This window comes from Calidris pugnax, unplaced genomic scaffold, assembly GCF_001431845.1.
Source record: "Calidris pugnax isolate Ruff unplaced genomic scaffold, ASM143184v1 scaffold89, whole genome shotgun sequence".
Taxonomy (NCBI): domain Eukaryota; kingdom Metazoa; phylum Chordata; class Aves; order Charadriiformes; family Scolopacidae; genus Calidris; species Calidris pugnax.
This window is the reverse complement of record NW_015090865.1, coordinates 5,210,685-5,237,503: the sequence shown is the minus strand read 5'-3', so window position 1 is coordinate 5,237,503 and position 26,819 is coordinate 5,210,685. Positions and strand designations below refer to the sequence as shown.

The window sequence follows — 26,819 nt, the reverse complement described above, 5'->3', positions numbered from 1 at the left end:
GGGGGGGGGGCAAGTCCAAGCAAAACAGGGACATCTTCCCGTGTCGGAAGGAGGGAATACGTCCCCTGGTTATGTCACCCTCTCCCGAGGGGTCTGTCCCAAAGGCTGTCCCCCCCCCCCCTGCCAGGAGTGGGAATAGGGAATGGAGCAGTTTCCTTTGACCTTGCCTGTCTGAGCAGCTGAAACCCCGCACAGACACCACGGAGGAAAATTTAACTCATTAGGCTCTACGGCCAGGAACTTTGGGAAGACCTGTTTTCCCAACCTCTGAGAATCGTAGGGGTGTTTTTTTTCCCCCCTTGCTGAATGTTGGAGAGCGGTACCCAAAGACAAACCAGTAACAGGTCATGTCTAATATAAACTGTGAATTTATTCCCTCCGCTTAAGCGTCGGGTGGCGATTACCCTTCGTACGCACAGCGCTGTCAGGAATGCTGCATGTAGCAAGGTTAAAATCTAGCTGCTGGATGGCAAAACTACTAGCTAGGGGAAAAAAAAAATATTAAAAAAATAATCACATGGCATCTGTGCTGGATAATTTCATGTAAAATTTCAAGCAAACATATCTGTAGTAAAAATATGCCAAGCGTGGAGAGTAAGATATTCCTTACTTTTGGTGTGACGCCTATTGGTGTTCCACCAGCCTGCTCCTGCCCTCACTACAGCAATACTGCTCTCTTCCAGTCCAAATAACACTTCTAAGTTAAAAGCTGGAAAGCTGGTGTTTTTTTTTTTTTTTTTTTTTTTTTTCCCTAGCATTATAAATGCATACGAGCAGCTCGGATGAAAATGTCTCAGTGCTCAGATATTACTAATTTATCATCCGGAGGTTTCTATCCTCCTGTACAGCCATGGCATAGAGTCATCGAGCTCAATAGAAATACATAATATATATTGCTAATCCAAATGCTCAGCCTGAACAGTTGTAAAATAAAATTACTGCCCCAGAGTTTAAGGTGCTGTTGCATTTAAAGCTTCCTGCCTTCAGAGAATGAGCTCACTGGGGAAGGCTGATACTATAGAAGCTTCTCTTTTTTTTTTTTTTGGTAAGGACGTCATGATGCCCTTGATGAAAAATACGTGTTCTTTAGGGCTCCGTAGTTATTAACGATGTATATTTTTAACAAGATGGCTCAAAATGCTTCTAATCTGGAATGAAATCAGCGCCTGTCCCTTCGATTGACACATCAAAACCCAGCTGGGCAGCAGCACCACAACAGAAAGTGTTAGTTCCTCATGGAGAGGGACAGCACTTAACATTCAATGCACCCTTCTGCTAATAAGGCTCAGAAACAAGTAGCTCACAAGATCATCGCTGCATTTGTTTTCTCCCCCACTTAACTATTTCACTGACAGAGGCATTTTTGCATGAGAGATGCACGGCATATATCATTAATTTGGAGGTAAAATAAAGCGAGTAGCTAAGTTCAATGGAGATGAACATATAGAGGGAGAATATGGCTCAGCAGCCCCGTGCAGAACCACCGAGTCCATGTCATCTCCTGACATGCACTTCTGGGGACCAAACACCATTGGTCACCTCAACACAGTGAGATATTAACAATAATATCCACGTTATCCCATTCCAGTGCATTTAAAAGCAAACCCAGCAATAGCAGCCCTTTGCAGTGAGCGATGGGGTGGGGAAAAGTAAAGGAAACCTCTCAGTTTGCCAAAAATCTGTGCTAAAATGTAAGATACCTCCACAAAGGTCTGGGGCTGTGAGAGCTCAAGGCAGTTCCTCCTCCAAGCGTAGTCGTCGCAGAGAGGGAGAACTGAGGCTGAGGAGTCACCTAAGTCATGCACACTTCAGGGAATTACAGTAAATCTAGAATATTTGAGAACATTAAAAATTCACAGGATTGTTTAAAGCAGCTAGTAAAAAGGTCTTCTTCTTCTGCTTGATGACAGCCACGATTTAAAGAACTGCTGGAAATTTGTGCGAGATATTAAAAAACATGCAAGCAACAAATCTACTTTATAGCCCAACATTCCCTTATATTTTGACTAATCAGCTTGCAAATTGAATAGGCCTTAAGGAAATGAGATCACGAGCAGATTTTTAAGGCAAAAAATATGTATCTGAGAGTGGTAAATTCAGTGGGAGTTCCACATTTAGCCTTCTGGAAATCACTGCTTGCTTTTCTTCTGCTTAGAAAATACCATATAACCCAGAACAGACACAGGTGCACTCAGGAGATATTGATATTCAATTTGAAATTATTACTGGACACACAGAACGCGATCAGAGCATTCTGATTTTAGTTGGCAAGTCCCCACTTTGGAGTCAATTTACTACAATTTTACTACATTCAGGCAGAAAGGAGCCTCTCTGCTAATCCCTTAACACTCTGCAAAATAGTTCAACTTGTTTGTACTTTTGCACAGCACCGTGTCATGGTCACCAGTGCCTTAAAACTCACCTGCCTTCTGGTTCTACACAGAGGCACAAGTCTCACAGGCCAAGATAATTGGTTTTAAAAATAACAATTTCATTATCAAACTGCAATTATTGGCATCCTCCTCCTCACCTGGTTTTTTCCCTTCAGTGGCAGAAAGACACCAGGCCTGATTTTACTCCACTAATAGTTTTTCCAGCCAAATCCACTGATTTCAATAGAGAGGAGTAGCAGAAGAAGTAGGACTGTTTCAACAGTAGAAGAATAAGGACTGTTTTCCCAGCCTGAATTAAACAGAGATGAATTTAAAAGCCCTGGGACCAAAGACCTCCAAGTCCTACGATATTTGGGTGCAGATCTGAACGTTTTAATCTATCATCCAGGAAGTTTTTGTCCTTGTGGGGAAGTGCTGGAGCTCTACCACATCCCATTCCCCGTTCCATGTGCATCAGGCATCATCTGACCACCTCAGACTCAGCCTGTATCAAAAATGGGTGTTAAAACATCTCACAAACAGCTACGTAGTTATGGCCAAACATACCTGAGGCTGCAGCAACCTGAAAAGACAGCCTGGAGTAGACACTTGTACCCAGTAATATCCTTGCCCACAGTGTGCTCACCTACACGTGACACATTCAACTGTATGGCTAAGCCCAGCCCAATTAGTTCTGGTATTTGAAATGAGACTTAAGGATTCATTTTCAAGGCGAGAAACTACAACTGGTAAAATAGTATTTGAATACCAAGAAACAAACCAAGGCAAAGAATTCACCACAGTCCTGTACTGAACGCTCAGGAGAGCAGAATGGATGATGAAGCAGAAACACACAGACCCAGCCCACTAGAGGACTCGGACAGTCTTGAGATAAACCACCCACTGCATTGGCTTTTCCCGCAGGAACGCCACCCCTTGGGTTCCTAAAATCCTCATCTAACACCAGAGTTTCATTAAACAGGGGAAAAATGCAGTGGAGCAAAGAACACACGTGGCTTTTGCAGCTGCTTGAAGAAGATGATTTAAGAACCAGGGCAGGGCCAGGGGCACTGACTCCGTCACGGCCACCGAGCAGCGAGGAAACCCTCTGCAAACTGGTTTTTGTGTAGGTGCTGGTGCCGCTGCTGCACGGCCCTTTCTCAGCATCCCTTTCCTGCCTTATTGATTTCTACTTGGACATCCTGCTCCTTCGGATGCAAAGCTGAAGTCTTGTGCCCATCTCCAGAGAGATTATAACTTCTTTTTTTTTTTAGCAGTCTACCCCATTCAAAGACTTTTCCCCCCCATCTATATTTACTTCTACGGACACTTTGCCTGGTACAGAAATTCCGTATTATTTCTGCTGAAATAATACTGGCAAAATCCCAACCTTAACTCGTGTTTATGACATCCACAGGGAAGAGAAGCAAGTGGTTGGTGTTATTTCTGCCTGGCCACGATTGCTACAGCACGCTTGTAAATAAAGCCCACATAGTTACAAAATTAAACCGTCTTAAAAACAAAAGCAAAGGAGGATGGTTCCATATGGTCTAAGTGAGGAGGAAGTGTCAAAAGCTTAAGAAGGAGGATTTACTTGTTTTGTGCTCTTGTTTCCTCCCTTCCCTGCTTGTTTTATACCTGCCCTTCCTCACCTCTTCATTTTCCTTTACCCTCCAGGAAAAAGACAGACACCAAGTCAGTAATTCAGCCGTACAAGAGCCAGTCCTCTGAAACAAATCACAGCCACAGCACTTAAAGCTGTAAAACCTCTGCTGTACTGCCAAAAACCTCCAGCACAATTTCCAATTAGTTAAAAAATTATCATTTTGTACTTAGAGCCAGCTTTGACCAGAATTACAAGACAGAGAACTGAAATCCTTCCCTCCCACTTCCACAGCCTGCTCTGTGCTCCCCAGGAGGTCACAGCGGCCAGAGCCGCGATGATGTTGCTTGGACCAAATCAGTGAGGTCAAAGCCCAGGCAAACCCCAAACATTAAGTGACTTTTAAGAATTGAAATAGCACCATGCTCAGTCCAAAACCATTTAAAGCAGGTGTGTAAATTCAGGACTGTATCTTAAAGTTATCAGCAAGAAAAGCAGTTTGGGTCTGGTTGGCTCTCCTTGGGAGAAAAGAGACAATTCAGTGAAATCAGCAAAGTTTGGGTATTTATATATAAATAAAAATAATATAGCAAGCCTAATCTCTCCTTCAAATTGTTAGTAATTGGTTGTTCATGCCCATTTTGTTATTATATTCATTATTATCTTCTGCTAATACAATCAGAAACGAATGAGGAGATATCCAACAAGTAAAGAAATTTAACTTGTGGATCAGTTTAATACATTTTTGTGTATCAAGGCCATCAGCAAATAAAATACAGGGATAACTCTAAGGAGCTGACAAAGAGACAGATAAAACATCCCAACACTGAAGAGAGTAATTCAGCAGAAATTATGCTTGAACTGCCTGGAAACACCGATAACACAGATCATTTCTGTTGCCTGAGCCCAAGTTGCTGAATTCAGGATGAATTTTGTATTTTAGGTAGTCCTAGCTGAGCTAGTTGGTGAGAATAATGCGTTAGATTCTTGCATTCACGCTTTGTGAAAGTAGAAAAACACACAAAGCCACAATAAACATGAAGCAAATTTTCTGCCTTGTGGACAGTTCTGGTGCCTGCAGCATCATCAGGCAATTCCCATTAATAACGGGGGAGTTCTCACCCAAGCAAAGTATGTAACTCCAATGGACAATTGAAGGGGGCTATGAATATTCCTAAGAGGATCTCTAATTGTTACTTTAATACATTTCCTATCATCCATATCCCAAACAACCCATCCTAAAACACTGTCCTGGTTTGTGCTTCCCTGGAAGTCACAGCGGCCAGAGCTGTGATGCTGTTGCTTGGACCAAGTTGGTGGGGTCAAAGCCCACGCAAACCCCCAACATTTGAAGTGCCGTTAAGTGACTTTTAAGAATCAAACCAGGACAAAGACCATCACCAGAATGTTCAAGATCTTATTCCACATTGTCTCCCAGCTCCACAAACCCTGGAAGCAGTTTGTATCTCATCTCCACATCACCTTTGTGCACTCTTATTGTTTCCCTCTTCATCTCCACACACACATCAAACTCAAACCATTCTCCCTGGTGACCTGGAAGGAGCCATTTGTACCAGTGCTACCCATCAGCTCCCACCCTTCTCCTGGAACATCTGATGAGCAGGAGACTCTGGGAGCTGAGATTTGGGGCATTCGCACCCAGGTTCAAACTTAAGGCAACTTCCCCTCCCATCAAAAGTTTGGCTCTTCCTTCACGTTACTTATTTCAAAAACATTTTAGAACCAGCTTTGGTGAAAGAAGTTCTACCACGTGAGGGACTGTTATTCACCTGCAGTGAGTAAATCACAGCATTTTGCTCTACTAATGTCACTTTTTTGGGGTAACTAATGCTCATTTTTTGTACGAGCTGTAGCTCTTGCAGAAGTCAAACTGGTTTGTGCACTTCTGTGTTCTCACCAACATCAGCAGGCTGAGGTCCATCTGCACATCGATAATTTACAATTAGAGCAGGGCCAGGACCTGCTCAAAACCAGAAACTGTTCACAAAGGTGCTCCTCAAGGAGGGGAAAATGAAACAGCCTTTATTTCTTGGTGACAGCTGACAGCTCCGGAGCACAAATACCCATCTCCTAGACTGATAGTGTTCACCAATTAATATCCTGCTAATGATGTCAGGTTTTAGACCTAAATTAGTCTGTTGTTCAGCACCACTTCACACCCTCCCCAGGTGGGTGTGGGAAGGATCCACACACCTTCCACTGCTCCCAGTCCCAGTACTGGGGTGCTTTTCCCTCACCCGCACCCCAAAACTGAAGGTGCAAGACCAAGGCACAGAGGTGGGACCCACTCACCACATTTTTCCTCTTCAACCTCCCCAACACTTGAAAAATTGAGGATGACAAAGTGAAGAAGCTGCAGGTGCTGGAGATCCTGGCAGTCTGGCCAGGCCTCCATGCCCAGCACTGCTCTCTCTCTCAAGAGGTCTGACAGTTTCACAAACCCCTTGGCCAAAGCTAAAGAACAGAACTGATTATTATTTTTTTTTTTTTTTTCCCTGTCATTCAAGGGTTTGTTGCTGTTTTTTTTTTCCTGAACACCCACAAGAACCATTGATGTTTAGCAAGAATAATTAAAAGTTAGTATTCCACAAGAACGCAGATAAGGAACTGTCTTTAAGCTCTTGTTCTTAACAGCTTGCTATTTAAATTATTTAAGAGGAAGTCCCATAAAAATGAAAAAGCCTTGCAGTGAACCTACGCTGGCTTTTGGAGTCCTGGAAGACAGTAGAGTATGAGCAAAACTGTTTGTGATTCTCCTAGCAACACCCTCAGCAGCAGCCTTATAGCGCGGTACCAGCCCTGACACTGACAGACTTGCACAGATTTATACAGCAAAAATAACCCTCATAAACCTTTCCTCAGATTTTCATAGTGACAGTAGCTGCAGAGCACAATGAGAAAAATAAACATCATTCTTTTAATAGTAATGTTATTTTTTCCAGTACACTAAATCCTAGCAAATGTTTGAGCTTCTAACAACACTGTGAATTGACAGGGAATGTCTTCTGACATTGCATTTGTTCCAATATGAATTTCAGAGTTATTAACTCAGACCACAAGGGTCTATATTGTTTTTAATGCAAATGTAAATCTGTTAGTGTTACTGTTAGTTGCAAAACATATTATGGGAAAAGCAACCCTTATTGTAGAGAATTTTATTGCATTGAATGGATTCCTTTTAATTTCACGCATGCAACAATATAGGAAGCAACAAAAGCTAAGTATTATTAAAATGTGTTCAGAACACATAGTAGATATGCTAAAATTACAGAAGATAGCATATACCAGCTGTGCATTCAGGGAAATTGTTTTGTTTTGCAAGGAAAATTTTAAAATGAAGTATTTTATCCTACAATAGATTACTGTTTTATCTGAAATTCTACAGGCTTATTAAATCATACATTTTATTTGTTGCCACTTAGTTCCAAAGCTGAAGCTCACAAAAGCATTTAAATGCATTTATTGTTTATCTCAGCCATTAGCTAGGATATGGGTTTTATACATCATTCCCACAGAGCCTACCAATGGATGGCAGAGGGAAAAAAAAAAAAAAAGGGCAAATCAAATGCCATATGATCATGTTTATACCAAAGGAAGACTTTCAAGGCAATTACGAATCTATCACATGTCATCACTGAAACTAAATGACGGATAGAGCCTTTTTTTGAGATTGTACTAATAACTATCACAACTATATCAAAAGACTATAGTTTACAGTGTGGTGCATTATTTCTAAATAACGCATCCCAAAGCTGATTTTTTTCAGGAGAATGTAACTAAAAAAAAGGAAGGATCAGGCTGGATAGGAACTTTGTTTCAGTCTATGGGACCTCTTAATTTTTGTCAGTGAAAATATAACCCCCCTTCAGCAGCTGTGATCCTGCAGGGAGCACACGGGACACACAGGAGCTTTGCCTGGCTGGCACACACAGCAGTAACGGAGGTGAGAGACCTCCAAGTGCCTCCAGACCATGGGCTGAAAAAGCAGTGATTTTGGCAAAGGTAGTAATGCTCTGTAACTCACTCAAGTGGCACAAACTTCTCAAAACAGGGAGATTATAAAGCTAGGGCAAGTCACCCTCTGCTTGCTAAAATACAGAATACATAAATGCAGCAAAAAGAATGAAATTCAGCGTTGAGCAATAAATAAGGGAGAGAGAGGAATTTTCAAGAGAGAAAATTCAAGTTCAGAGCCTAAGGGTTTCACAAGAGATTTAAAAATAAAAATAAGTACTAGTTTGACATTTACCAGCACTGCTAACTCTATTATTCTACATGAACAATTCTGATAAGAGGAAGACAGACTGGGCCACCACATCAGTTTTGTTTCTCAATAGATCTATTGGGGGTGGTTCCTAATAGTTGTCATCAATACTTTTTACACCACAAAAACTGAGCACACCTGCACCCTTGCATTTATCCAGAAGTCATAGTTTATCCTCAGACCTGTGTATTAAAACTCTGTGAAACATTTCTAACATAGGAAAAGTTTCTGCAGACAACTAATAATTAATAACTAGCTAAGTTAATTCATATTTTCCAGCATTTTTATCAGTACAGTTTTGTTTAATGGACATTGCTTACTCATATTTAGGATACTACTATATGATTTTTAAGGTTGTATCATAACAACACGGTCAGTTAATCTAACAATTGGATTCCCTTTAATAGACCGCAAATAGTCCTAAATGAATTTAAAGAGAAGTCAAAATGTCTGAAAGTTGAAGAAATAATACTGTATTAGAAGCAGTCTGTTTAACTCAAAATTAAGAAAACCATTCAGGTTACATGTAAAACACCCTCCAGCTGCTCTCACTGATTGACAGGGTGGTACGGCTGGAATTAGCACGGAATAGGCTTCCATCTTGTATGGGGGAAGTAAATCCAAGTTTCTTTCAAATGTCTATTTTTAATGCTAAAAGTATATTATAGTCTATGTATACACTTACAAGATGACTTACAGACATTGAAAAGTTTTGGAAAAAACAGTATTATTACATTTTATGATAATATATGGACATATAAAAATGGCATAGGAGGCAGAGGGATTTCACGTGAGAAGGTATAGCCTCCATATTTCAGAAACCTAAAGGTTTTGCAAAATCACTAATGAGCCTTCCTTTACATGGGAAAGCCCAATTATTTGCAGTCCCTTATATTATTTGTCCTTTAAGCTATTCCATACATGCACAAAATACCTGTGTGCTCTTAATACGTGCACAGAAGTTTGCAGCTGCGTCTCTAATGCCTTCATTTGGTCTGAAAATACAGTGACTGAAATCTATGCTTTTCATCTGCATTTGGAACTTGGACAGTTTAACTCCTCTCTGCTTATTAACACGTTTAGACTGAGTATACTTCTGTATCATAAAAGGAAGAGAACATGAACTAATAAATAAGGCGGTTTCCATAACTTATCCTGAAGATTTTATATGAACTTAAAGCTTCTCTGTGCATCACTTTATTATTATTATTATTATTTAATAGCTTATTTCCATATTCAAATATAAGGGAACACTGCTTAAGGGTAATCAGCCAGAAGTTTATACACAAATCAAGTCTAAAAAGTGAAAAATAAGCTCTGTGATTACTTAAATATTTAGCTTAGCAAATCATCTCACACAATCAGGGTTTGTTTAGAATAACTACAGACAAAAACTTTAAATCTGCTGTCTGCATTTCATTGGCATAGGCAACTAAAATTCAAATTTGGAGCCTTTATGAGCCCCCTGATGGAGTTAGCCATAAACTCTGCAAACTCTACCGACTCAGTAGTTTCCTGAACTATCCCAAAATCCTGCACCTTCTATGGCATTTCACAGCCACCCATTTTCCATGCGCCAGCCCTGCCTCCTGGTCCAGAAACCACCAGAAAGGAAAGGAAACACATTATGAGATTTCCCTTTCCAGTCTCCCAGTGCGGATCCAGGCTCTGCCCATTCCCCAGGAAACCAGTAGGGATGTTGGGACCAGCAAGTTGCAGGTTGACCCATTAAGAAAGACCTCCCAGGAGATGCTGCTGTAATTGCCAGTGCCTAAGTGAGGCAAAATTGGAGTCAGCACCTTGTCCAAAACAAAAACGAAGCAAAACAAGGAAGTATTATATAAACTCTTCCGCGTTAAATATTTAACTCGCAATCAACTGTTTGCTCAACCGTTCTTTTATCAAATGTGCTCATCTAGTTCTCCTTGGAGACGCCGAGCAAGGCTTTAAAAAAAAAAAAAAAAATCTAGTTCTTTTGGTTGTTGTCATTCTTAATCACAGATACCTATAAAATTATTAGTCCAAGCTACTAGTGGGAATACAAAACTCTAAATTAGCTAAATCAATCAGGCCTGGGCAATTGGGAAAGGCAGACAAGCAATTTTTGAAGAATCAATTTATTGGCTATTAAAGACACGCTTAAAATTAACTGCATCAGAGAATATAGTACCCCATTTATCCATCTCTATTCCGTGGAATATCACCCGACTCCTGGTTTCATCTGGGTTATGGGCTCTGTTAATTCCATCTGTTAAATCATCCCAAACAGCCCCAGCGATGCAGCAGCCCCAGAGATGATGGGATTAAAGTGGTATCTCAGCTAATCTGGAAATTGGGACGGGTCTGAGGTACAGTAATAAAATACCAAACCAATACTTTAGAAAAAATTGTATGTTAGTGGATTCGACTGTCAAATAACCCAGTGCCAGAAAACTCACTCTGACAAGTCTGAGGTACCCGAAGAGATGTTTGTCATAAGTGACTTTCAGATTTAACAACTGATTTTTGAAGGCCTCTTTGATGGGTAAAAACGTGTGCCCTCTTCTCAGATATAATTATTGAATATTTCACATCTTTGTAAATGCAACATTTCATATTTGCTACAATTTCTTAGTACTGCATGAACTCACATTAGCAGATTTGAAAACTAATGGATATAATGGCTCTTGTGTTACTGTGTTTAGTTTTTTGGCAAACTCATTAATTTACCAGACCCTTACAGAAGATTTGCTTCTACATTAACAAAAGTGCAGGTTTTGGTTTTGACAGGAGTTTTTACAACGTATTTTAGCTGTGTCTAAAGCTAATGTCTGTCCAATGGCAGGCAGACATTGGATCAGATTTGTATTTTATAGAACACTTCATTATTCACTAAAGCATTCCAAAATTCCACCCCTAGATAGACAGACAAACAGACAGAGCTGGATGTATGTCTGCATTTCCTACCACCGCCGCCTCTGGAAGCTGTATGCAGAATTCCTCTCAAATAGAGGCAAAACTTCACTGGGTAAACATTACTAGAATTAAAAGACAGCCCAAACCAGCCAGCACAGGATACTCATATTCCCCACAAAGCACGACTGACTCCTTGTTTAGGGTTTCAACTGGAACACAAAATTCCTGACATTCATATGCAGTTAATTTCTTTCTTCCCCCAAAAAAAAATTTGTAGATGATGCATTAAAGGCACAGGGATAACGGATCTTATCCTTACAAATTACAAAAGATGACTTTATCACTCTACTCCACTTCGGTTTTCCCCTTTTTGCTTTCTTCTGCAGACATCACACAGATTCAGCTAGAAACTTCCCCTTCTAAAATCACTGCTGCTCACTCGTCGGTACCTGGACCCAACAACTTGGATAGAAAAAGGCAAATGAGACAGACCCCAGAATACTTGTTTGCAACTTACTGGGACCAAAAAAAAAAAAAAAAAAAAAAAATTAACTAATGATACTTTTGCATGAGATTTCTTGAAAGCAGTTTGATAACCCAGGAGTCCAACCCTGCAGCATACAGACTGGCTGCCATGCACATTTGTGTGTCTTAATAACTTTGGGGAAATGTTATTATTACTTTTAAAAACCCATAAACATTCAGATTTCCATTGAAAATAATTTCTCCATTATGTTTTCTTAAATTAAAACTAAATATAGACTAGTCATAAGGATTCACTCACTCGTGCCAGTGAGCTGACTTTATAAAACATACCCTAATGCGGCACTAAGCTCTTCAAGAGTTTCACATTTTTTATTTAATAGACAAAAGGGTTTTAATTAAAAATGTATTTCAAATACCACACCTGAAAGTCCCTTTACTCATTTTACATTGCGCTCTGAGTGCCTCTGAGGGTACATCGGTGTTTAAATAGGAGGTACACACAGAATACTTGGATTAAGTGGGAATTTGGTAATTCAGTAAATCTCAGCATTAGGGAGAAATTTGTGCAATAGGAGAATAAAACCGACAACTTCAAATGAGGTGTAAAAATGAGGTCTTAACTATCCAGTTACGACCGATCCCGTATGATCCGTACGGAGACAGAGCTGTTGGGGTTTTTTGCCGTAAGCACTTGGCATCTTTTCATCCTTGAGGAGGTGCGTGTATTTCAATAGCAGATTAAGTCAGTTCTGTGAATCATCACAGGTTTTTGTGGGGGTTTTTTCAGTGCTTTAGGATCCTTTGGGATAAGAGGCTCCATTATAAAGGCATATTACTGCTTCTAGTAAAGGATGGGTTGGTTTGCATTTGAAGCAAAACCTTAATTGACGCACTGCTGACTTCTTCAGGGAACTTCAATAGTTCATAAATTTCATGCATTAGTCTGTATCCATCTATAGAAATCCATCTATAAATCTATATAGATTGAGCTATGAGGTACGTTTTTTCTAAAAAATCCAAACAACGACACCTCTAATGACCAATTAATTTCTTGCAAAGATGCAGAGTACATTACACGTGTTTCGTGAGCAAGCGTATTAAAAAATAATGTGAGTTTGACACTTCTTGCTACTAAACAGCGGCATTAAAGGAGCATTAAGTGGTTGTCCCGTGCTAAAGACTTACCTTTATTTGTAAAAAAAATGCTTTGTTTTTTCATTTTCCCTGTACTTTTTATTAACTATAAAGAAAATTCAGATGCTGTGCCCCGAGTGCCTGTGTTGCCTGTCTTGGCCCCTGGTCTCCAAGAGGGGTTAGAAAGAACTCTGGGTGCTACAAGACCCAGGTTGAGCCCCGTTCCTCTCTGGGGAGTGGGTGTCAACAAAGTCGAGAGAAGAGGCAGGATTTTCTAACCAAACACCAAAGTCTAACGTGAAGGACTATGACTTAATTAAGAGAATTGAGCAAAAAGTTGGCAAGGGGCAGCCGTTTCGCTCAAAGCAGAGAAAGTTAACTCAATTATTGAAAAATTGGGGGCGGAAAGTAGCATTTCTGTTGTAACATGAGGCTTTTTGCACTGTTTTCATTTTGTACGCAGGCATCATGGTGAGTAAGGAGCCCAGCAAATGCTTACTCACCGCCTCGGAAAGCGAAGTTGAGCCAGCGGCTTCGCTCGCTCTGGAGATGAAATACGCCCTGGATCCCAACCGGCAGATCAAGAAACGCAACAAAGCCCTCCAGGTGAGATTTAAAGATATCTGCGAGGCCCAGAACGAGCAGAGGGACAAGCAGCTCTCCACCACGCAGGACCCCGACAAGAAGGACACCAAGGCCATCTCCTACAAGACAGCGTATCGCAAGTACATGACCGTGCCCGCCCGGAGGTCCATACCCAACGTCACCAAGAGCACAGGAGTCCAGACTTCGCCCGACCTGAAAAAGTGTTACCAGACTTTTCCTCTGGACCGGAAAAAAGGGAATATACTTAAAAGCGCCTCGACTGTCGACACCTTCAAGGGTGAAAACAACGGGTTTCTGATCGAGGTGAAGGACAAAGAGGGCAGGGGCTCAGGGGAGGCCGTTCAGTGGAGCAGGAAGGCGGGCAGCCTGCAGACGGCGGAGTTCATCTCCCACATCCACGAGCGCGGCAACGTGGGGTCCGGGGACGACGGGGCCTGGACGAGCGGCGATTTGCACAGTTCTCCCCAAGAACCTCCTCCTCTCCCAAACTCGGCCGAGTCGGCTTCGGAGGAGCCTACCACCGGCCGGCCACCCAGCCGAGGGAGACAAGCCTCGGGACGGCCGGGGAGCGAGGAGGTCACCCAGCCCCTCCACGGGAGGGTCTTCAAGACTGAAGTGGCCACCGTTTATTTACCGGGGGCCAGCTCAACCACCTCGCAGTCCGACCTGTCCAACCTCGCGGCCGAGGCCGACTGGTCGCCCTGCCCGACAGGGGAGGAGGAGAGAAAGAGGACGGTGCACCTGAACGGCGTGCAGCCCCCGGCGGGAGATGCTCGGGCCTGCCTGTCGCGGGCGCAGTGCCGGGCCACCGAATGTAACGAGCAGGCCCTTCAGATCAAGGTCTCGCCCATGGAGGAGAACCCGCCGTGCCAGACGGCCGTGGCGGTGAGCGGGGAATGCCAACAAATCGTGCCTCACACGGAAGTTGTGGACTTGAAAGCGCAGCTTCAGATGATGGAAAGTTTGATCAGCTCCAGTCAGGAAACCATAAAGGTCTTGTTGGGTGTTATACAGGAGCTAGAGAAAGGAGAAGCTCACAGAGAAGGGTGAGTAGAAGCCTTTTAAATGGATATAAGCTGTTTTACATGCCTGTTCTAATAAGTCTTGCCCCTGTTCCACCACAGCACGCCGAGATGTTCCATCTGACCTTGCTCACACAGACTCAGTGTTGCTGCTTTAGACACGAGCCCCAGGGCCAGCAATATTCACAGATTTGGGATCTGCTTATCATAGAATGGCTTAGGTTGGAAGGGACATTAAAGACCATCTCGTTCCACCACCCTGCCCTGTCCTGGGCAGGGACACCTCCCACCACACCAAGTTGCTCCAAGCCCCCTCCAACCTGGCCTTGAACCCCTCCAGGGATGGGGCAGCCACGGCTTCTCTGGGCAACCTGGGCCAGGCTCTCACCACCCTCACAGCAAAGAAGTTCTTCCCCAGATCTCATCTCAATCTCCCCTCTTCCAGTTTGAAGCCATCACCTCTCATCTTATCACTACATGCCCTTGTAAAAAGTCCCTAGGATGCAATTAAGAAGTTATTTAATGAAGGACCTATAATATCTTTTCTTGTACCTTTTCTAACGAGCACAGAACGAGCCGCTTTCCAAACAGGATTAGTGAGGACGCTTTCACATCAGCAGCTTGTATTAACCATAATACCTCACACGGCATGAAAAGCAGCAGAAAAAACTTAATTCTGTAAGAGACTTACCTTTTTAAGATTAAGGGATATTATTACAACTCTTAATATAATTCCATTAATAGCATATGAATCTTGTCTGGTTTACTTTCACCTTCTGAATTTTTAATGATATTTCTTTCAGAAGGAAATTAAAGGAAAACTCTGAATATCAAAGTCTTCTTTACAGCATTCACACTACTCTGCAGACGGCAAACTCGAGCATAAGGAAACAAAATTTTGTTTATCCTTAACGTATGTTACTTTAATCAACCTACAAGGCATTACAAATACTAGTTAGTGTAACACAGTACAACCTTTGGTCTTTACCTACACCCTCTCTTACGTTACATTGACAAGCATTTATCACACTTAGTTGCCTTAGTTTGCTAATCTTTATTCAATGAATGCACCTCAAAATGTCTGTGCACTGTTTGTGTTTTTAAATAAGTCTGCAATTAAATCATAATTTGTCAGAAGAAATCTGGATTTTCAAATTATCAGCCAGCAGCTCTTACTACCTGAAGCAGCACTTGTTTTGATTTGAGTCAAAGGTATGTCTTAAGATTCGTAATTCAACTCTTTCTCTAGGAATGCAGGAAGCATCTTGTTAATCCTAAAAAATCAAAATGCTTCTCATTAAAAAATCATCTTAGCTGTTGGACAATGCTGTCAACACAGCCTTAGCATTGTTAGTTTATTTTACAGCTGGTACAGTATTTTTAGAATACCTTGTCAAATCCTGGATCTTCAGACTGAGAAGCTTCTTGATCTAGCTGAAAGCAATACAGGCTTACTGATTTATATATTTATTTTAATTATTATTCAGAAAAGTATTCCTCTGACTTTTTTAACTTAAAGAAACTGGAAAGAAAGTGGTATGCTGCTTGTCAAATCACAAAACATAGAAAAATATTTCTTCATCATAACTCATCATCTGATCATGGAGAACCCTGCATATGAACACACACATCTACCCATAGTCATCTGCTATAAATACCAGCATACTCAATCCACTTCTATAGCAAATTTTTATCTTTTCCTAAAGATAATAGAGCAACAGGTGCAGCAAATACTTATATTTTTTATTGCTCTCACGTAAGCAGACCCATTTAATGTAGCCAACCTTAGAAGTGTATCCCTGCCCTCAGCACAGAAGAGCTCTTGCCCAAACTATCGATGATTGCTCAGATCTTCAGATAATCTTTCTGAAGTTGTCAACCTGACAAAGCTGTAGCCTCCATTAGGCCTAGAATAGTGGAACTATCCATAAATCCCAGTTTTTCACAATATCTCTCCTGCCTCATATAAACACAGACTTGTGTATTAGAGTCTGCAAAACTACATTGACCAAAAAGAGCCTATTTATTAGCACTCCTTTATTTCCCCCCAATAGGTTCCCCAGCAACAGTGAAATCACCCCCTAAAGATACATCACACATTTTTAAATCTTTTCAAACATGTTTTGGTACATCGAAGGGACAATTGAAATGTTTTAATGATTCTTTGGCATTAAGTGTAACCAGTGGCAGTCACACCAGTGCTAATTCGAGGTTAATTATAAAAATTGGAAGTAAAGTATCTACGAATCAAAGTGAGATTTCAGAGAGGGGGGGTTGTTTCAAACATGATGTATGCCTTAAAACTTAACCAAGGGTTTCTACGTGGAGCTGCTTTCAGCTACTCTTCCCCATGCTCCAGGCATGTCCCAAACATGACAGACGTAGAGCTGGGGAAGGAGGAAGGCAGATGCATACTTGCATATTTTCTCCTGTTTTAGGAGATCTGGTACTGCGGAGCCCTCTAATTTTCTAGCTCCTGGCTGATTTTAAAGGAGATGGCACAAGGGAGCCCAGCATTATGCCTGGGACGTTTCTGTTCTCCACTGATCACACTCCAGAGCTGAAAGAACACCCTGTTCTTGTGCAAAGCACCAGCCATTATTAACGCAAAGCCTGTCTTTATCCCTATTTTCCTCAAATTAGACAACTATTTCAATAATAGGTTGCCCCATCCTTTTATTAGAATAATTCTTTCCTATTATTGCATTCCATTTCTACAACATTTTTGCCAGAGAGCCAGCAGTGTGTACACTATTACATCTCAATTTTAGCATGTTGATCTTTTTACCATTTATAACCAGCGTTAGGTCAGTTGATAACAAGAAATTGAAAGTAGTTTTACTGCTCTGTCTCTGCTTACTGTAACACATAAGAGTCTTACATCTGCTGAAACACAGAACAGTGCTCTGTGTTTATAGCACTCTCCTGGCTTTCTTATGTATATTAAATTCTTTACAATAACATGCATCAAGAAACAAATATAAATAACACGCTGCTGGTTAAAAAAAAATAAAACAAAACAAAACACCAAACCCACAGCTAAATCTCTTAACCAGATTTTTCTCCCTTCAAGAGAATGTGTTCTTTAAGTGCCGTGTTAGTGCCATGGGACCAGTGCTCAGTGGATTCATTTTCACTAATATGCTGTAGGTCTTGAACTGCTATTACTGCAATTCATCACTAAATGAGTCTATGCCAGCGAAATTGTATCAGCATCTCTGAAGATCGTGGTATCATCCTTTGGGTGAATATCATCCATGTATACTTTTCAAAATGTCAGTAGTACATTATCTGCAATTAGCAGCATCGTGCAGCGCTCGGCTCTGCTGGAAGGGATGGGAAAAGCCAGGGGAGGAGGAAGAGAAGCCCAGGGCAGCTCCAACAGCCCACCAGTCGAGGTGCAAAGTGACCTCTCTCTTCCTCTGGGCTGGGCTCAGGCCACATTTATCAGGCACAGAACACAAAATTCAGGCCATTGGGAAACACAGCTCTTACCATCAGGGGTAGGAGTCACTATCGCTTGCCAGTGACCCCCCCACCAAGATCAAAAGAAACTACTGAAACTGAGTATTTCATACATCTATCATTATTTACTAAATATTTGGCAAAATGGTAATTCTGTCTTACTGTGTGGAAGCTTCTACACAAAAACCCAACCTCACAGCAAAAGGCATTCAACGTTTGTGTTGTCAGGCATGAATAAAAGTAACGGAGCTGCAGTTTCAGTTCAGACTTCCAGCTCAAAGTTGGGAAAATGTTGAATGTTACATGATGCAAGGTGCAGCTTTACAAACCAGAACAGGTTTTATGCTCCGAATGATGTTTGCTTTATCTTCTTAGCAAACTATATAAACGATAGAGATATTTGTCTGTCTCTAGATATAGTGCATTTAATTAAACAGGCTAAATTCTGCTCCGTTTCCCTCTATGAAGCATCACTAAGGACAGCAGGACTGAAAGCAAAATGCAAGTCACTAATTCTAAAACCTGGCTAACTACCACCTATGAAATATGTAGCAGAAGATGAACAGATAATCAAAAACATTTTGCAGCTGGAGAACACTAATGACCTGCCCTTTAAATCCTTCCCGTGAAAAGGAACAGTAATCTAGGCCCTTCTCATTATACAACAAATCAGCAATTTTAGTAAACAAAGTACTCAATTTGCCATACAAAAAATAAGTCACAGTATTTTGACTCTGACAGGCCAAATGCTACACATTAGACATGAGTTAAATGAACCTATTTCAGAGATAATTTATATTCATTTATTAGTCGACAGTGGTTCCGGACTTTAAAGAGCTCTCCACACACATTCAGGAACCAAACAGTCCCAGGGTCCTTCCAAGAGGCTTTGAAAGAACATGTTCCCATGGAGGGAATTTAAATGTCATTTCACATTTTCCAATGAACAAGGGATATTTGTGTCACGCATTATCATTTCTAAGCAGCAAATAAACCTCCACTGCGTGTGTCTGGATGGATGTTTGCACCAAAGAGGAGAGGGGAGCTTTGCCCAGTGCCGAGAGAGGATACTCACCCAAACACTTCTGTCTCAAAAACGAGAGCCATCATCCTCAAGGTCACACGAGCTGAGCATAAACTTATCCTCCTGACTCAGGAGTGATGGCAAATCAGAGTCACAGAGCCAAAGCAATTATTGCCCAGATTGTTTGCTTTTCTCCCTTTTCAGAAGCTACTTCAAGCCCAGTCCAGCTCAGGCGAAGGAGACAGAGCAAATAAAGGCAGTAACAACATCTGCCGTCTAACTCAATCCATCAACACACACCAGCCAATACTCCTAAAAACTGGGGAGTTCCTTATTTCACGTGAGGAGAAAAGAAAGCTTAAAGAGCTTAGAAGAACACAGCCCCTGAAAGCAGAGCCTTTAGAAGCAAGGGTCTTGCTGCAGGAATGACACGACGTGGTTTCATTTGGGATTTCCCCCACACACCCCTTCGGTTTTGTTTTGCTTTTTCAATTACAGACCTGGCACGGGAAAAGTTAAAGAAAATCATTTCTAAGAGAAAACTGGGAAATGGAGGGAAGCAATAGATAGATAAGCTTAATAGCAGAAGGGAGCTGCGCCACAAAGGTGGACTTTAAAAACAAGAGGAAATATCATTCCCCACCACCTCCCCATTTCAGCGGGGTTCAGCAGCACTTTGGGCTTCAAAGTGAAATTAAGGTTCAAGACTTTTCCATCAAATGGGCTGCAGTGACACAAAGTTAAAAAAAAAAGCAAACTTTCACAATTCAAATCTGGAAACACCGGAGAAGCCTTATAATGAGTGACTTATTTTAAAAGTGTAAGCAGACTATGTTCTTGCTAAATATATCCATATGAATTACTGCAGATCATAAGGGAAGCGTTTCCAACTGTCACCGAGCTGTCCAAATTACATACCTGCAAGGAGAGGTTTTCTGCTAAATCAGTCTTTTAAAGAGGATGTTATTTAGGTACTGAATTACCAGTTTTCACTTTACACAATTAGAGTAATCCTTTAATAACTGCATTTTGACTGTCGGTCGTATTAGAATCTGAAGAGACAGAGCAATGATCAGGTACCATCCAGTCATGTAAAAATGAGACAAAAATGAGCTTTATAACGTCAAATTTCTCACTGCTGTTCCTTCACCAAGAGATTAATCCCCAGATTTCTAATTGACACCTACTTGGGAGCACTTGTGCTTACACAAAGATATACTTATCTCTTATCCCAACTTGGGAAAAATGGATTTTGACTGTGGGCAAGTTTAGTAAAAAGACTTGTCTGAAGAGGGTCGTTTTGCTTTTAAACTGTTGAGGATCCCTGCTGCCCCACTCCCAGAATTATGCCATAAATAATGCAATGCAGTCTTGAGAAAGCTCCTGTGCAACACGTTCAGGGAACTGAGGTTGAGGTTGAACAATTAAGAGGCTGAGCTGGATTCAAATATCTGTGGACCATTTCAGAAACTGGAGGAAAGCATCTTTTAAGCAAAATGTTCCTGGGCAGGTGTCTGTCCATCCTCCCTCTGTCACCGTGGGCTTTGTGGTTTAATTACAGATCCAGGAACCGTTCTCAGCTCAGATCTTGAAAAAATTAAGGTGGTCTACACTGTTTTGTAGCTTTTAATGGCTTCATTTTGAGCTTTGCAAATACAGAGCAAGTCTGAAGATAGATGAGTAAAGAGATAGCCAAGTTAAAACATGCAGAACAGTCCCAATGCAGGAGCAGCAGATCAGGATCAGCTGTGTCATAGGGCAAGAGAGATGGAAACCACCATTCAAGGGGAGGTTGGACACCTCTTCAAACATGCCAGATGTATTTAGCCTTCTTTTGTTAATAAGATGATGACGGAGGACGTTTTTCACCACACCACTTGCTGCATGAACAAACCAGACGAGGACAGACAGTGCTGTACCAGGGATAGTACAATTTTCTTTCTCTTGGTTCCAATATCCTGAGGAGACGCGATAGAAGCTGAGTGTGGCCTAACAATTCATCACACGAGAGACTGGGGCGTAGAGATGAGCAGAGGAGTTTGTGACATTAACAAGGCAATTTATACTCCGGAATAGTTCAACTTGGCATGATTTAGGTTATTTCTTTGGTAAATGTGAAGAGATTTGTTTACTTCACTGTCACCCATACAAGCTCAGAAAACAATCCCAGGGATCAGACTTGCTGAGCATCTGTGGGCAAAGCTCAAGAGAATGTCAAACTGCTGCTCTAGAGTCCCCCGTACTGCAGTGACATCTCAAAGTACAACTATTTAAGGAAATCAGAAAGTAGAAAGTACTGAGACCTGCAAAGAGTTATTCAAACTGCAACAGAAAAACAGTTTGGCACTCTCAGGGTCCTTCCTGCTGGCTTTTTTCTCCATGCAATTCCCCATCCTTCTTGCAAGCACCACACAATAAGGAAGCTCAGTGGCCAGCAATCGTACTTTATGTTCTCAATTTCATGCTACTGCATAATATTTGGAATTTTAAACAAGCTCTTTGGTTTGTGTAAAGTATGGCTGATGTAGTTATTATTGTAAGCTGGTGTTGGCTTATATATGTAATACACACAGTACTTGGGCTTGCACTGGAATCTCAACCACTTTGAAATTACGAAAAAAATACCAGAGACGACTTATTTCTCCTGTTTTCCCTCTTTTATAGAAACAATGCCTGTTGGTCCTCTTAATTTAAAAGTCTGAGTCAAGCAAAACCCAAGGTGGTGTGTTTTAATACAGTTATCCACCTGTAAATGCACTATTAGTTCATAGTTATGAAATACCCTTCGGTCTGCTCGCTTGAGAGGATTTCATTTGCATTAAAACCATGCAGTTATAAATCTACGGGCCGTGGCTGATGAAGGGCTACGAGTCCAATAACCCCTCTGTAGCCCAGAAACAATTCTGCTCCAGGTGGGAGCAAGAGGAAGGTCCCAGGGCACGAGCTGCAGGCAGGGAGTTTTGCCTGGTGACTACACCACCGAACACACGGCCCCAGCTAGTCCCCAAAAAATCACCCACAGAACTAATTAATTTTAAAATTAGGTGGATTTGAGGGTGGAGAGATGGGAAGGTGGAAGAGACACGTGTCAGGCTGTGAAGCTGCAGTAGAAGGATGGGTGCAGCAGACCTGATGATGAGTTCAGAGGTCCCAGGGCACCCGAGTCATGACGCCCAGGGGTCAGGAATAAATCACAGCAGGAGATTCCAAGTGCAGGGGGTAAAAAGACCTCATCTTAGAGTGACCACGGAATGTGGTCCCCCATAGCCTGCTGGAAGCACTTGGCCGAAGAATTATACATCAGCGATGCAGTTGCTACTCAGCCAGAGCAAACAAATTCCCTGAATTATTATTAATACAAAGAGTTGACGTTTTAATTATCCTTCTGATTTTCCTGATGAGACAACAGAGGCGCAGATATCCAAGAGAGATGGTAGACCTTGTACATACCTAATTCCTGTAAGATTCTCTGTTTTCACTCGGAATACATTTTAATCCTCTCCATTCTCAGGGGTTCTTTTTTAAATCACTAGACAGACCTATTAAAATATGTATTTTTTTAAAAAACCCTTCACTCCCCAACTAACCTGAGTATAACATAAAATGTATTTACGGGGCAAAAGCACTAGAATTGCTGTCTTGGGAGTCATGCCATATGCCCACAGTGCTAATACCTCAAAAAGAAAATTAGTCATCTGCGTCCAACTGTCAGGATTCGGTAAAAGACAAACTACTGTCTTGTAAACAGTCTGAAAAAGTTCACCATTGAGCTTCCGTACATTTCAAAGAATCTCAGAAACCAAATGAATAATATCAGCCCTGTAATACCAATAACGGATGGGGGGGAAGTGGAAAAAAGATTCTGATATTGTTTTAGAGCATCAGAGGATGCTCTGCTTTCATCCTCAGTTAAAAAAACTTTCAAAAATGAGTTAAGTGAATTTGTGCAGTGTTTCTTTTGCTTTTGTTGTGTGTGTATTAACACACACTTGTACCCAGCATGACAACCAGGATCTCCCCTGCTGTTCTGATGACAGTCCATAGTCATCTGCGTCCAACTGTCAGGATTCGGTAAAAGACAAACTACTGTCTTGTAAACAGTCTGAAAAAGTTCACCATTGAGCTTCCGTACATTTCAAAGAATCTCAGAAACCAAATGAATAATATCAGCCCTGTAATACCAATAACGGATGGGGGGGAAGTGGAAAAAAGATTCTGATATTGTTTTAGAGCATCAGAGGATGCTCTGCTTTCATCCTCAGTTAAAAAAAACTGTTCTGATGACAGTCAGGGGCTGCCCAGCCATTCCCACTGATCAGTGGATATTGCTCAGCATTGATAAGGTCCCCTCTCAGCCTTCTCTTCTCCAGCTGAACAGCCCCAGGGCTCTCAGCCTTTCCTCATCAGAGAGATGCTCCAGTCTCTTGATCACCCCCATAGCCTCCACTGGAATCTTTCCAGCAGTTCCCTGTCCTTCTGGAACTGGGGAGCCCAGAACTGGTCCCAGTGCTCCAGATGGGGTCTCATCAGGGCAGAGCAGAGGGGGAGGATGACCTCCCTGGACCTGCTGGCCACACTATTCCTGATGCTCCCCAGGAGACTATTGGCCTTCTTGGCCACAAGGGCACATTGCTGCCTCAGGGGCACCTTATTGTCCACCAGGACTCCCAGGTCTCTCTCTACAGATCTGGTTTCCAGCAGGTCAGGCTCTCATCTAATCAGGTGTGTGGGGAAGGGAAGGATAATGTTGTGTCCAAGTACCCAATGCCTCTGGCACAGTGATATTCAGATCCAGGGCACATGGCTGGTATTGCTCAGACCTGTGTGGCTCTCAGTGAGTACTCCCCAGCTCCAAACACACCTCAGAAGCAAACTGAGCTTTTCTGCAGCTGCTGAGTATGTTGACGGTTCCCAGAAAAGCTGTGCTGATAACTTCAGACCAGCATGGGAAGGAACTGCCATGAAGGCACATCATGACTACAAGGTCCATGTGACTTTTCTAAGCAGCTTCCAGGCAGGTGGATCTGTTAGAGGTAGGAGACAGCTCCACAGCCCTTCTTGGGTTTCTGCAAATAGCTACAGCATTGGCTTCTACTTGTAACACATCCAACCTAATCTACTGCAAACATAATTAAACACAGCGCAAGAAAACCTAGGACACAGGGAAGCACCTCTTTCTCTAGGTGCTCTGAGTAGACCAAGGACTTCTGCTGGTAGAAATAGCCCTACCTTGTCACATAAAGGTGGACAGATCCCCTCAAACACAAGAAAGGGGCCCGTGGTTACTGGGGACACACCACGGATGCTCCCAGGACTGGTGCTGGGGAACCAGCCCGGCAAAGGCCACAAGCACTGGGGTAGGGAGGGAAGAAAAATTCTTCAGATGAAAGCCAAGGAGGTTAAAAAAGGGGGGGAAAAAAACAAACCCCAAACCCCAACATACCTCTGAAAAGCATGAAACAATTCAGTGTTTGCATCCAGCTGCAGACATCAAACAAAAAAGCCTCAAGACAATTGCTCAAAGCAAACGCTGTTCTTGATTTTTATTGGGCTGTACCACTAGCATCTATAAATGAAAATTGCTAATTGGGTAGTTATGAATGTAGTGGGAACACAGCAGCAGTGAACAATTTTTCTACTGGGCAAGTGATTTTTCTCAACACCTTCATCTGAGCTGAAGGATGACCCGAGGTGTTTTACACCTGTACATACCTGCTGGTTTGACAGCAAAATATAAGTTCTTAAGGGAAACGGAGGCAGATATTAACCTGAAACATGATTTTGCTGATAGAAATCTGTTTCTATGAGACTTTCCATCGAGATTGAACGACAAATCTTTCCGAGGTTAGACTAAACCAATTTGGCTAAGCAGGATTTATTTTAACCTGCAAAACCTATACAAGTGATTTCCCTGCCATTCACGTAGCTCAAACTTGACTTACTTAAGTCATAAGGACAACTAAAACACACATGACATAAGGAAGTCGTCTCATTCTGCCAAAAGGCAAATTATGTTAATAGTAAGTATGGATAATTGTCTCTTGAAGCACAGTTATTAGCAATATTAGCTCTGTAATACTTTACAGCAGGAAACAAAGGTTTTAGGAAGTTCTCCACCAGACTATTTATTTTAAACCATTATTCTATAAAGACAGATAATATTAGCACGTTTAACTAGCTGTGCTATCAACACTCCCAGCAGGATGAGGCCATGCATTGCAATATAATACTCATTTATACAAAGACTGAAGGAGAACCATGGCCTACGCTTCCTCAGCTATTCAGCAAGGCCAGAACTGTCACTTCAAAACCACTTCAAAGGCCCACTGCCTTCTTAAGATAATTTGTTTCACTATATTTTAATAAAAACACCAACGAAAAAAATTTCCTGAAGTCTGTTTATCCTCCTTGTTGGTGGCAATACATCAGAAGTGTGATGAACAGCAATATATCTAAAGAGCGTACCCATCTGAGCATAAACACACTCTGAAGCACAGCCACTACTGGAAAATCATGCCATTAAGTAACTCAATTAATATGAAGTATTCCCTCCGTCCCAGCAGATAAGGGAAGACATCCAGATGTAACAGAGCCATCCTTCCAAATCGCTTCGGAAGATTTTTTTTTTTTCCTTTGTTTGTTTTTAATAGATGTCCAGGACACTTGAATTAGTGCCCCTTCACTAGTCACCTACTGAACAATCGGAAAAAAATCAGCATCTACCGATGTAAGCTTCCCTCACTAAGCTCAATGGGGTCTCTAATTCATACGAGGGAAAAAAAAAAAACCTACTCAGATGCAAAGAAGATTTTGATGTTACAGTTGGTATTTTCAAAAAAAATAAAAGCCTCAAGCAGGTGCAAAAATTCTGCATTTCACAGGGATTTAGAGGGTGTAATTCCCTTCGGCTGCTCTGAAAATTGCAGCCTATTATTAGTTACTGCCAGTCCATGTCAGCAAAACGGTTGCTCTTCATTATAATATTTTAATACTTGGAAGTGTTAATTGAGGTTACACTCAGGTTGTGCCAAGAATGCTGAAAGAAATGCAATGAAATGAAAGCCTGCTGAAAAAATATGGAATGTGGACAGTGAGCATACGTGCAAAACCGAGTGTGGAGGTGAGATACCCTTCCCAAGGTGACCCTGCTGGTTGGACACAACACACTCACCTACAGCCATCCTTTCTTCAGGACCATACAGCACTCCACAATACCTGAGACTAATCCTACCCATACGAAAAGAGAAAATTCAAGGTAGCAAAGAGAGAAGCTATTGGAGGAATGAGTTCTCCTTAGAGTGTATCAAAACCCGTTAGATGCTAAAGTAGTATGAAACCCAGCAATAATATGAATATCAGGGATACTGATCAAATGTCTCAGTATATGCATTCAGTTCCCTTCCTACAGATCAGCATCCACCCTATCAAACCAGGAATGAACAGGGCCATGTTTACTTGGCCATCGTGACGGGATTTAAAGAAAATAATAATAATTAAAAAAAAAAAAATCACACTTAATTCTGAAGAACATTTTTGGGAGAAACAAAAAAAACCAAAGTAGTATAGGTTCTAGCCAATCAGTCAGAAAGCACTCTAATGAAACCCAAAGATTTCCTTCAGCATCCACAAGATAAATATTTTTCCAAATATAAACTAGAAGATCTTTCTTACTATGTTCCCTGCAAAAAAACAGAGGAGCTGCCGATGGGTAGGGGAAGGGGGCAGGTTTGGTATTGTCGCATTTATGGCAGGCAGAAGTAGGTGTCAAGACTGAACTTGTGTTAGAAGAAGATACCAACTGCTGCCCTCTGACTGCACCTTGCATCTTAACCTCACCCAGAGGAGCACCCGAGGGACCACACCACATGAGGAGAGCCAGGATGAGACCAGGAGACGGGGAGGACAACCAGCAGGGCAAAATCAACCA

The 26,819-nt window shown here is 41.8% G+C and overlaps 2 protein-coding genes across 2 annotated transcripts in view; one reads left to right on the top strand and one right to left on the bottom strand.

Moving 5' to 3' along the window:
* The window catches only part of DOCK1 (dedicator of cytokinesis 1), a 294,524-nt gene that overhangs the window by 149,019 nt on the left and 118,686 nt on the right, over nt 1–26,819 (bottom strand). The window lies entirely within an intron of this gene.
* Nucleotides 13,243–26,819, top strand: part of FAM196A (family with sequence similarity 196 member A) — a 29,143-nt gene continuing 15,566 nt past the window's right edge. The window contains exon 1 of the mRNA XM_014945312.1: nt 13,243–14,427. Coding sequence (XP_014800798.1) covers nt 13,244–14,427 — 1,184 coding nt within the window. The 5' untranslated portion in view covers nt 13,243. The remainder of the gene's footprint in view (nt 14,428–26,819) is intronic.